The 12,560-nt window shown below is 39.7% G+C and overlaps 1 protein-coding gene across 8 annotated transcripts in view; it reads right to left on the bottom strand.

Annotated features, from left to right (window-relative positions):
* The window catches only part of svilb (supervillin b), a 52,166-nt gene that overhangs the window by 28,367 nt on the left and 11,239 nt on the right, over positions 1-12,560 (bottom strand). For all 8 annotated transcript variants that reach the window (XM_028019419.1, XM_028019416.1, XM_028019412.1 and 5 more), the window contains exons 2-12: positions 10,894-10,957; positions 9,078-9,169; positions 8,937-8,994; positions 8,213-8,361; positions 6,361-7,192; positions 2,405-3,709; positions 1,431-1,604; positions 1,319-1,356; positions 625-689; positions 228-364; positions 28-123 (exon numbers count right to left, since the gene is read on the bottom strand). In XM_028019419.1, coding sequence (XP_027875220.1) covers positions 28-123; positions 228-364; positions 625-689; positions 1,319-1,356; positions 1,431-1,604; positions 2,405-3,709; positions 6,361-7,192; positions 8,213-8,361; positions 8,937-8,944 — 2,804 coding nt within the window. In that variant the 5' untranslated portion in view covers positions 8,945-8,994; positions 9,078-9,169; positions 10,894-10,957. The remainder of the gene's footprint in view (positions 1-27; positions 124-227; positions 365-624; positions 690-1,318; positions 1,357-1,430; positions 1,605-2,404; positions 3,710-6,360; positions 7,193-8,212; positions 8,362-8,936; positions 8,995-9,077; positions 9,170-10,893; positions 10,958-12,560) is intronic.

The following is a 12,560-nucleotide window of genomic DNA, read 5'->3' as shown; positions in this document are numbered from 1 at the left end:
TTAGGTGCCGTTAGGTGTCAAGCTCACTTGATGCTAGCTACACTGGTGCTGGCTGCCATAGGACTGCGGACTTGACTTGGACTTGTGGGGGTTCCCTCTGGTTGTGATGATGTGGTAGCGTCACTAAAAATTTAAGACAAATTTAAATAATGAAGAAAAACAGCAGTAGATCATACAGTGTCTTTAAATTGCAAAATATTAACAATGACTATAAAAGCATGATTTACCTGGAAGCATTGACCACCTCTTTGTTGGTGACAGGTTGTGTGTGGGCGCGGTCCTGAACTCTTCTCAGGCGTCGTTCCACGGCAGCATTTCGTGAGCGGGGTTTGGGAACGCCTCCATCTGACGTTTTTTCTAACTCCTGAAACAAGATGTTAGAAAAATATCACTTTTAGCAATACCATCCTATATAAAGCCATGATGTAGGCCATACATAAAATATTACAAAAATAATAATAAAACATCTCTTAACCAATGTGAAATAAGACAGAAAGACTTAATTTGTCACTCCTGTGAAGACAAAGTAGTAGTTTATTTTGAGGTTTTAGATTACTTTGTTTGCTGTTTGAAAATATCAACATCTGATATCTACTGCAAGAGAATTTTTATTTTTAAATGTACCCTGAAGAGGCACCGTTTTGCAGCCACACTCATCTTGGCTCTCTCATCCACCTTTTCTTCACCTTCTGAAAAATAAAGACAAATTTTAGTTCTAAAACATTTCTTTTCTAAAATGATGGCAAACTTTATTTTAGACATGAATTTATTGTGTTGCTAACATGACATCTTGGCCATTGTTTTGCTAGCAGTGGCATCATGCCTTCTGCTTAGGTTAGCGCTGTGTGCTAGCTTTTAGCTCCCCGAGGACATAGCCTTACATTTTGTTTTGAGTCATTTCATTAAATGAACAGTTTGCGTTCATTCATTTTGTGGTACCATTTTCTAATGCGAACATGTAAGATGGATAGAAAAGTCTTCCATTGTTAACATTTCTTAATCAATTTGGGCATAAAAAGTTTTTGTGCTGCTAGATAATCGTATCTTTACTATCAAACTAGGAAAAAAGGCTGATCAGGGTGAAGTGGAAAGTTCTGTGACATGTAGAGGGGCATTTAAAAAGACAAAACCAAAACGTATTGCTCTCAGACACACCTCAGAACAGGGGTAAAGGTTCAAGATTATTTTTAAAAATCTGACCCGTAAAGCTACAATAACAAGGAATTCAGACCAAAGCATCATAGTTCCTCTTTATGAGCCTCACAACTGAAGGATTTAAATGTGAAAAGAAAGGATTCAAAAGCATGGCTGCAGGTACCTTCAGCATCTTGTAGTTGTGACGGACTAAGACGTGATCTGGAGAAAAAAATTAAACAGCATCATTGACAATTATTAATGTGCTGAGGGAATAGATGATTACAAATAGATACCTGTCAGATTCCAAACGTTCTGCAGATGTAATGGGTTGTGTCCGAAACCTCTCTGATGTGCGACTGTCTCCTGGAGTAATGTAACGTCGAGGCCTTCGAGTCTCTCTATCTCCATCGCCGCTGCTGCTAGCTGGCTCCTCATCCTTAACTGAAAGATCTGCTTTAGCTGTCTCACTTCGGGGGATTGGTAGAAAATGTTTGACGAGAGATACAAACAGAAAGTGAAACTAGAATAAGAAAATGTTCTTGTTCCTCATAGTCAAGTTAAGAAAAGCCTCACATGTACATATCATAGCAACAATAAGTACAACCAGAGTGACATGGGAATGCAGTTACGCTTTTTCTTGCATGCCTGGGTTAACAATGGGATCGTCTGTTTTCTTCATCACATGCACACGAGGGTAGATCTCTGTGTTGGTAACCAGTTCAAGGTATACCCTACCACCTGACCAAAGACTGCTGGAGATGGATTACATTTTATACCTGGGCTTGGCAAAGAATTTGGAAGGTATAGAAGATGAATGAATTACCAGAATTAAACATTTCTTGGTAATGTTCATGTGGGCAGGGGCCAAGTGGCATAATGGTTAGGACTGTTACCTCATTGCAAAATTTTAGTCTTAGTTTGGGCAATTTCATGCTAATTTTGTATGTTCTCTCCTTTTTCTCTCCAGGTACTATGGTTTCATCAACAAACTGCCATTCTGAGTGTGTGAATACTTGATGTTGTCATTTGTCTCTCTGTTGTCCTGTGATGGACTCTTGCTCTGTTCTTAAAAAGATTAAGCAAGTATTTCAATTGAATGAATCAACTGAACATGCAAATATTGGTGAAATGACCAGCAGACATGATCCATGCAGCTTTGGTATTATTAACATGGATTATTCATCCACAATTTAGTTGAAAATGATTAATAAATCACTAGCAAACTGTTATTCATAAAATGCAAGCGAGTTCATGCCAGTAAACCTACAGCTCTGGCTTCCGGCTGGCATTCTCCAGGTAAGAGTGTCGCAGCTGTGCAACTGACACCCTTGTGTCCAGGGTGCCCACTTCCCCGTTAGCTATCCCAGGTGGAGGGGCAATTCTGGCAGCCTCTCTCCCGGCTCCTGCTCTCTCACTGTGATACATGATGGAGTGCTGACTTACACCTATGTCTGACATGGAGCGGGTTCTTATCTTGGGTTTGGGCCCTCCACTTATTTCCATACTTCTGTGTTTGGCCTGAGGCAAAGAAGAGCCTCTCTGGAGGTAGACAGCTGAGTCCAACCTCTGATGCTGTGAAACTGTCTGCTGAGGCACCATCTCTTTTTTAGTTTGGGGATTTTGATATTGTATTTGAAAGTCCTCCACTTTTCTTGGGGGGTGTTTTGTTTGCAGCTCATGCTCTCCATGAGACTGTCTCTGGTTTTCCTGAGATTGTTTCAATTGGTTGTGCTGATGTTCTCTTTGAAGATCTTGTTGGATTAGAGGTGTATGTTCAACCCTTCTGGCTTCATACTGCTTCTGCTCTGGGGGTTCATGATGCATTATTCGGGACACTGGATGGTGCACCGGCTCCAAGGACTGATCCTGTCTATGCTGCTGACGTACAGAGGAGTAGGCAGGCTGCATAGATCTACAAACTCTCTCCTCTTGGGTGTCATGACTAGAAGGATGCTCTCTTACTCTTTCCCTGATTCTCTGAGCTTTTCTTTCCCTACCCCTCTCTCTTGGCTGCTCATCATCCCAATCTTCCTCGAAATGACTCCTCCTCCTCCTCTCTGGGCTGATGTTTTGCCACTCCATGTCTTCATACCGGCCCCTCTGAGGATCATCCACGCTGCGTTCCCTTCGGCGAATTTCAGATGGCAACACTGCCTTCCTGCTCTTTAGCAGGCCCTCCGTCTCTGCTTCTTCTTTTAGGACTTGTCTTGCTTCCATTCTTGCCTCCCTATGAGCAGCGTAGATTTGGTCGGCACTCACCCTTCTTTGTGGTTGTACTTCCTGGACTCCTGAAGGTGTCCCAGTTGGCAATGGAGCATTCATGGCCACAATAGGCTGAGGGTCCACAGCAGGGCCAGAGTGTTGGTACTCAGATGTGAAAGGAGCAGGATGATGACCTGAATTTGGCTGAGGTTGTGGAACTGTCCTTTGCTGGGTGTGCTCTGACTGTTGTATTATGTACTTTGCAGTGTTGCCATGACTATAATGTCTGTTTTGGAAGTTCCTGTCTGGACTTTGGTCAGGGTGCTTTCGTGGAGTTTCTTCTCTGGACAACCGTTCTCTTACTCGGATTCTTGGAAAAGAAATGCATATCAAACATTAAGGTTTCAGTCCAATTAAAGAATGACATCCTTGTCAAAATCCACTACATAACACCAACAAAGACATATCCCAAGGTGGTAGAAATAACATCTGCCTTACACAAAGATTGATTAGAAAATACAAACCAGACATTGCGGTAGTAACAATCATAGAACTGTGATTACAGCTTTCCATGGCTGTTTACACAAAAAAGTGACAAATGGCCTGCATTTGTATAGCACGTCATCAAATCCAAGGACTATAGTGCTTCATGCTATAGAGTCACCCAGTCATTCTTGCAGCTTGACAGAAGCAAAGCTGCCACACAATCGGTGACACTAGGCTGAGACAGGCAGGGGGAGCAGGGAATTGAACCAGCATCCCACTGGTTACAGGACAAATCTGACCTGAGCCACTGCTGCCCCAGTAGACACAGTCAAGGCATGAACTAAGTGCATCCTTTCTACTTCTGGGATTTAAGAATTTCAGTCAGGTGCTGATACCCCAATAGCACCTGACTATTCGGGTCAGGTGCTATTAGTTGATCACAAAACTTTGTGGTTATGATCAACTCCACAAAAGCAAAGGTTTGTTGTTTTGGAGCACATAGGTGTGCTTAACATAATGACAGGGAGGACAAGTATTGGCCATGGATCTTTCCCTGGTGGGGCAAAGCAATTTTTGCTCTCACAGGAGAATGGTTATAAGCTCAGTCCCAATTAGAAATCACTCTATGGTGAGAAAGTGTTTTTCACAAGTGGGAGCAATGAGGACAACTGCACGTTTTCACCTTGAGTTTGGCCAATTAAGTGCTGAGATAAATTGGATCTCAAGCCTCATTACCACCTTAGGTTGTAATATCTCACAACTGAGCAATCAGAAAAATACTGAAATTGTTGCTTTTTATAAAGAGTTGCCAGACAAAAAACAATGTTTTGTTTCTAAAAATAATGGCACAACCTAATTTTAGCAATGTTTCATCTGAGAAGAATTGAACTGTTGCAAGTACAGTTTCACAAAAGACCTGACTTCCTCCACAAGGATGTGAGAGACTGATAAAGTCTGATCAAATGACTACTGCAAGTTATTCCTACAATAGGCAGTTTTACTCGTTACTGAATCACATGGCGACAATAAGCAAATCTGTTAATGTAAATGTCTCAGTTTTGTCCAACTGTTTTTGAAATCTCAGCAAATCATGTTACCTTTAAATGAAACCTACAGTGGAAAATTCTCGAACGTAAGACTATAATGGGACTCATATCAGCTCCTAAATCCTTCTCTAATACAGCAAGATCAAGTAACAGCGTGCCATTAGAGCTAAATCTGAATCCAACTCTCCCTCCAGAAAGACTTTATGCCAAATAGTAAGTCCAGCTATTTTCATCTCTAACCCAATGACCTCTGGTAATCAAAGGTCACTCTAATCTCATTGTGGACCGCTAAGCAGGACATAAGTGACGGGAATCGGCTTTATCTAAAATGGCAGGAAGTGCTTAAACATTGCTTGTGCTTCTTGAGTACACAATCAATGTGATGAGGCCACAAGTGGGACTTTTAAAGCTATCTGAAGAGTGACAAAGCACTGATTAGAGTCACAGATCAGCACGACCAAACCAGAAATAATACAAGGAAGTGACTCTTTACCACATAAATTACTGCTCTTTTACAATGTAAAATATTCATGTTTCCTTTGACTTAAAATCCATTTGATCAACTTCAGTCACAAAACTTGAGGTACTCTTAAATAAAGAACATATATAAGAATCTTCCTTTTACTTGGTCTCTTTGGTTTTATCAGCTAATGAATTGAAGCTAAATAAAAAGTACAAAAAACACCATAGTTACTAAGCAGACCCTTTAAACTGCTTAAATCAATGTACTTGTACTTGTTCACAAGGAATTTGCTATAAACTGCTTCCGTTTTCTATCTTCATTTTTTATGGATTTTGAAATTTTATAAGTGGATAAACAACTTCCAAACAATGTAGACTTTCCTTAACTTCTTTCTGTCGTACAGATGAAAAGCAGACTTCTCTCTAAATTTAAATTGACGATTCAAAATTCACCAGTAGAGGAAAAATGTGTCCACCGTCGCAAAACCAAACCAGACTATATACTTAGGTACAGCAACAAATTTGCCCAACTTGTCTACTGCACACAGAGACCCTATGAACAAACTAAAACGTTATGCATGTATCATAATGTTTACACATTACACATTAATAAAATAGTAAAATTTGCTTGAAAAGCATTCACCTGATAGGACACAACCCTGTGCAACTTGAAACAGGTGGAGAGATTGGGTTATAAAACCATCATAAGTAGAAACACCAACAACATTCTCTAAGTTTTGAAACCTCCTGTGCGAAGGTCAATTGTCTATTTGTACTTTCCACAGACTTTTCTCTAAACCTTTTGTTGACAAAGTAAAATAAGCAAACACACAGAGGTTATGAGCGTTGCTTTTGTTTTTAGACTGTTATGTTTTTCACCTGCTGGTAGCCAATGGAAACTGAACCACTGAACCATTTTGCTGTGTTTATTTTAATAAATTGCTTTGAGAAGACATTTGTTGTGAATTGTCTTCACCCAAAGTGCATGTTCAATGCACTTACTAATGCCATGTTTCTTTATACTCACCCCTGCCTGTTGAGGATGCTCTGAGCCTGCTGCTCTATGAATAAGTCGCCAGGTGAGATGCCGTAGCGTGTGGAGGGCAAAGATGCACGGCGCGCTGTGCGAGGAGAGCTCGGAACCGTGGAGATTGTGTGGTTTCGGGTGGAGGCGGGACTTGGATCTCGGTGGGAGACGTCATGTTGGTGGGGGTGCTGCCTCTGTTGTGGCTGAGGCTGGTGCTGCTCCTGCATCCGGCCTCTAGATGTGACTAGATGTGAGCGTTCCTGAGCTCCGCCTCGGCGGTAATTCTCCACATTCATTGCTCTCTCCTGTTCTGAGAATCTGCCAGGTCGTTCTTGAGTTGGGGGAGGAGCTTGATTTGAGTGGACCGGCCTCGGTGGGTCAGCAGTGGCAGGATCTGGGTGTGTGGTCATGTAAACTCGGCCCACTCCAGAGCGGTATGGTACCTTCGGCTCCCGTCCGTGGACCTCCACCTCTGTTCTCTCTCTGTCTCTCCTGGCGGTGGTGTGTCGGTCAGAGTTGTCCTGTTCACGCCGGGACCGGTAGCGCGGTGTGTACTCAGTGTCCGCCTCTTGATCCAGGAGGATCCCATAGCGCTCTGACAATTGCCGGCGACGCTCAGCTTTGTAGCGGGCGATGCGCTCAGCCTTGGAGCTGAGGTTGGACGGTGGACCTGACGTGGGTGTGGATGAGGTGGATAATGTCACGGGATCGACGTAAACCACCACTGGCTCTGGGCGTCTGCTGCCAGTGCCACCTTTCACCTGAGGTGTTCTGTCTGGAGAGGTCACCTTCTTCTGCGGCGGCTCCATCTCTTCTCGACTGTAACGCCTCACTAGGGTAAACAGTGGAAAAAATTGAGTGATTGCATAATTTAACGAGCAATGACTGTGCAAGTTTGAGTCTTTTTTTGTAATATTTAGGCCAACATGAATTTATCTGATCAACAAATGTTAACTTTGGTATAAAGTAGAGTTCATTGCTGAATCAATCAACGCTATGTGCCCAGGTAAAGAGGCTGTCACATTGGCCCAAATCAACCTGGCCCAAATCAACCTCCCTCTGCAGTTCCACAATATTTAATTCCACAGTTGGAATTAAATATTGTCTTTTCTACAAATGTGGAGGTTTGTTTACATACTTTAAAAATATGATAAAATTCACTAAAATAGCCATCACAGAATAGGTCTATGGGTTATACAAAACATGTTCATAACATTTTTTGCACAAAATCATCTTTAGATAATAAGATTTTAGTCTGCTCCTTTTCAGAATGAGCTGTTTAGGGCGTCTTGTCACTCTAAATCCAAATATGCTGCTGCTGGCCACGCCCCCAAACTCAACATTTACAGTCGCATGTGAAAATGGCCGCAAACTAATGTGCAATTACACTACCGTACATCTTTGAAAACCAAAAGCACAGCCTTGCTGCACAACCAACAAGAACATAGCAAGTGGTTTCTAGATTGTAAGTCAACAACAAAACACTTGTCTTTTCCAGCATCCACTGTACAGCACATACAGTGGTTAAACCAGCTGACCAAATGTGTTGGAGCTTCACTGGGGTTGGTGATTTGTGACGTTACATTCAGAAGGTTTTTGAAACAAATAATCAAAAAACATTAACTTATTGTCAAAAACTGTCTGGGTGTTTCTTAAGCACTTGTTCTCTTTTCAGAAGCAGTTGAGACCGAAATGGAAGCAAAAATGTGCAAAATGTGAATTTTGCATAGTGTATCCCCTTTAAATATGCCTACACAACTATTTGCATTGGCAAATTAAAATACCAGTGTTAATTGTAAAGAGTGACTGAAAGACAAAGAGTTATTTATTTATTTTTTTAAATCAAGCTTACCCATCCCACGAGGCTCACAGGGGTCTGAAGCACGCGTGTACCGAGGTGGATCTTCTTCCAGCATCCTGTTGGCTACAAAACCACCTGGCACAAGAGCAGGTGGCGCTTCACTTTCAATCCCCTCTAGCCGCCGGGCTATCCTTTCTTTTCTAAAAGAGATTAAAGTTAGAGCCTGAAAGTCAGCAACACTTCACCTGTCCAAGTCTTAAAAAACACTGTCAAGGAGTTTGATATCGGTGTAACAGTACATGTATTTGTACTGAAAATATCCAGGTTTGGTACAAAAAATAAATAAACCACCGCTTTATACTGGAACACATGCAGAATGTCTATGTTGCATAATGTGCAATGCAATGTTACACAGAGCAGCTTTTAGGAAAAGGACTCCCGGGTTTGAATAAATCATTAAATTAATTGTCTAAAGCAACATGAAGCTGAATGCAGAAATCACTCGTACGGAAGAAAAATCAGTTAAAGTCCAAATCCAGCTGCCTGCTACATTCAACCAGTCCAAAATATTACACAGCACTTAACAGATTAATTTCAGTTGAAGCAATTTTCTATTACTTATTGTTATTTTGCCACTGTAAAGTCATGTTTTCCTTTTGTTTGTTCATTGTTATAATTTTTTATCCATCCCCTAACTTAAGCAAGTCAAAATCTTACCGAACTGTTACTTTAAAACCAAGTCATGATTTTTGTGCTTACATCAAATTATGCTTACCTGTTCATTTCCAGATCCTTGCTGATGGCTTTCTCAAAGTATTTTTTCAACTCCGACACTAAAAATATGAAAAATAAATCTAACATTTAGAAGTCATAAAAAAAGTTTTTTGTTGTTGTATTTAGTGTTATCGATACACACCCTTGGGAAGAACGACCAGAAGTTTGGCATCTGTGTCTGAAACACTCTTGACCAAGTTGGTCTTGTCTTTTAAGGAGAAGTCACTCTGAAAACTTAGAAGATAAAAAAAGAGTCAATTATTCACATCCTGGTTATTATTACTGGTTAATTAACCAAAGTTAAAATAGCCTGTTACACGTTATTAACGAAGACCAAATCAAGAGCTCGTTCGTATTAACCCATTACCCTACGATGAACCAGTTTACATCCCTTTAAGCACAGAAGTGGATGAGAGGTGAACCGTCTTTATACAAGAGAACAAGTCAAGTTGCCTCCCAGTTAAGCTCTTAAAGGGTAGAATGGAAAATGTAATAATCTTTACACAGCCAGAACGCTTCTTGGCTTCAGCTGACTCATCTTTAAGAGGAGATGGAAGGTCACAGTAAAGCTCTGCTGCTGCTGAACGCATCAAGGCCCAAATTAAGAATCAGGTCATTAAATAATGTCACACCATCCAAAGGAGAAAGGTGAAGACAGGTTTCCCCAGCAGGCCACACCTATCACTACGACTTTCCTTTCTTTAGAAAACTCTTCCCTAATTATTCTCCTATTTAATCTGAATATCTTTTGTTTCTACACCCTCATCTGAAGGAAAACTAGTGTTTATTCTGAGGTCTTATCATGAATTTCTCCAAAGATGTACATTATATCATATTAAATATCTGTAATATAACTCTGTTGGACTTTCCACTTGTTGCTGGATTTCTATTAAATCAACTTTATAATACTACTTGCTAAAAACTAGATGTCCATGGGGTTATTATCCACTACTTGCCCATGTTTAGCCCAGAAAATTATGTTGAAACTTTGATTTTTTTCTACTCTGCAAGTTAAAAATAGAGCAATGAAGGTAAATGAAAGTAAAGCTTGGTTAGCCTGTATCAAATTATATTTGCTCATCAATAAACCATTTTATGGACAACCACAATACCAAGACAGTGCATTACCATCTTTTTCATGCTTATTTAATAAATATGTTCCCAGGTGACATTTAAACTACTGCAGACAGTTCTTGGTGAAGTTGCTGCTCTTCCAAATATTTCACAGCATCGCACTGAACATAGTTCTGAGCAAAGTCCCTCTGATAAACATAAATGCTTATATAATGCAGCGCCTTGTAGATCTACTTTAAAATGTACAAATAACAGAAAAATTCATTTGAAAATCTTGAGTTATCAAATTTATGTGTCACAATGGCTTAGTCCAAGTCTGAGGCTAAATCCAGCTGTTAATCTGAGGAAAGAATAGAAACAGTTTTTTGCAGAGGCTCTTTGTCCAATCTGGGATTTTAAAACATTTTGGAAAGATTTCAATCTTACAGCTGCAAAATGTGGTTTTAAAAATGACTGAATTGGGCTGCCAACAGTAAGTACATACAGCATATAATGCCACAAGTTTGTAAAACAAAATATAAATTAAACTTTTTTCCTCTTTTTCCATATGAAAATGGAATTGACAAAGCAGCAGCAGGCGATTTCATCAGGTCATTCTTTCAAAGATGAAAATTAAGATATGATTTTATGGTCCATCTAAAATATTTTCCAATATTTTCAAAGTTGCAAACATAGTTCACACAAAGCATCATGGGTAATAGAAATAAGGTGTGTGTGTGTGTATGTGTGCTTTATTTGATTGCGAACATAAAAGCAACCTGTTAATCCTCTCTTTCTGGTTCCTGCTAGAACATTATCAGTTTGCTTAAGAAGAACATTTATGTCACTATTATGCACACATTTATTGATTAAAACATAAAGAATTAAACGTTTTGCTTTCTTACCTTAGAGCTTCTGTTGGTAAAGAGGTTGAGCTGGAAAGTTTTGTAGGAACTTTAGATCCAAATCCTGAGAAGAGAAACAGGAGGCCATTTTTAATATTAAATAATCTACACAACCATTTTCAGTTCAGTGATGCAGACATATTGATAATCAAACTACACTCAGCAACGAAACAAAAACACTTTTTCTGTCCAAACCATGAACTGTTTTTGATCTTTGGAGAATGATATGAAGTGCATAGCGTGCAAAATTTATGAGGTTTTGTTCTTTGCACCTCGTATGTCTGTCTGTCTGTCTATATGTATTTTTATGTTTTGCTTTAGAAGATAAATTACTGCCTGTTTTGACAGCTTCAGATATTCTGTTTTAAGAAAAATCACCACTTATTAGCTGTATTCTGCCTTTTTAACATGTTATCAGTCTCTTTCCCAACCTTATTTATAAATATTAATAAACTGTCTCAGTTCAATAATAAAGACTTCACAATTCAAAGACCAATTATGTCTGCAGTATTACTACTAAATATTGCAATAATCATATTGTTTGTGATTAATCCAAATGTTCTTCATTGTCCCCACCACCATTTTGACATCACAGTCTGTATTATCTATATTACCAATTCTGATTAGAACAAAACTCAAATATTCAGCCATAATTATACAAGATGGCTGCTGAGATCAACAAAAAGCACACATTTCCATCTGGTACTTGCTATAGGACATATATTCTTAGATTAGTGAGTTTGTGGGTAAATATTTGAACATGTATGTATACTTTTTACTCATAAAAAACTTTTCCATCAAATTCTTGTTTTTAAAATCATTGATGTGTACTGTAATCTGTAAAACATTATTTAAAGGGCTTAATTAATGCAGCATTCATGAAAGCAATTAATGTACTGCAGCTCATACTCATATATTAACATTAAACTTTATCACAGCAGCAGTTAAATTTCTACCACAGCAAAAGTCGATTACACTTCATGTTATGGTCAATTTCATGCCTCACTATCAGCTCATAGTTGGCCTTTTAACTCTTATGTCACACACAGGAGACGCATCGTATTTCTGCTTCAGCCTCCAGATTCCCTCTGACTAATTTTGGCCTCCAAAAACTTTGTGGCAAAACACTGCAGCCTTCTTCACTTCTAATGGTGGCAGGAGCAGATCAAATCCCAGAAAGCAAAACTTTTTTTGGTGTCAAAAAAACCACCAAGGTGTTGGGTAGAACACCTGAGGTGGGTAGAAAAGTCGTAGTTCACCAAGTTTGCTCCTCATGAGTTGTTTTTTTCTCTCAAATACATACAGTTGATTCTACTTGGGTTTCATTTCCATGTGTTCCATGCAGTCGCATTAATAAATACCATAATATTTGCATAATTTGTTTTTAAATAAACCAACAGTCTGAAGGAAAACATATTAGAGGTGTGCACTTGTGTGACCTCACAAATATCCTTCCTCTGGTGGAAAGCCCCTCGATGCAGATGCCAGTTTAGCTTCCCTTGGAAACCCTGGAGGCTGCCAGCTAAACAAACAGTCCGAGGTTCGAGACGGACATGACCAAAGAGCAACTTAGGCGCTAAAGTCATCATGATGAGACGAGGATTGTCTAAAAATATTCAGAGCCTTCAAATAGACTCCGCAGGTGAACTTGGCTGCAGCTTTCAGCT

Source organism: Xiphophorus couchianus, chromosome 6 (genome assembly GCF_001444195.1).
Source record: "Xiphophorus couchianus chromosome 6, X_couchianus-1.0, whole genome shotgun sequence".
Taxonomy (NCBI): Eukaryota; Metazoa; Chordata; class Actinopteri; order Cyprinodontiformes; family Poeciliidae; genus Xiphophorus; species Xiphophorus couchianus.
Note: the sequence above shows the minus strand (reverse complement) of the source record. Positions and strands in the feature narration are given on the sequence as shown.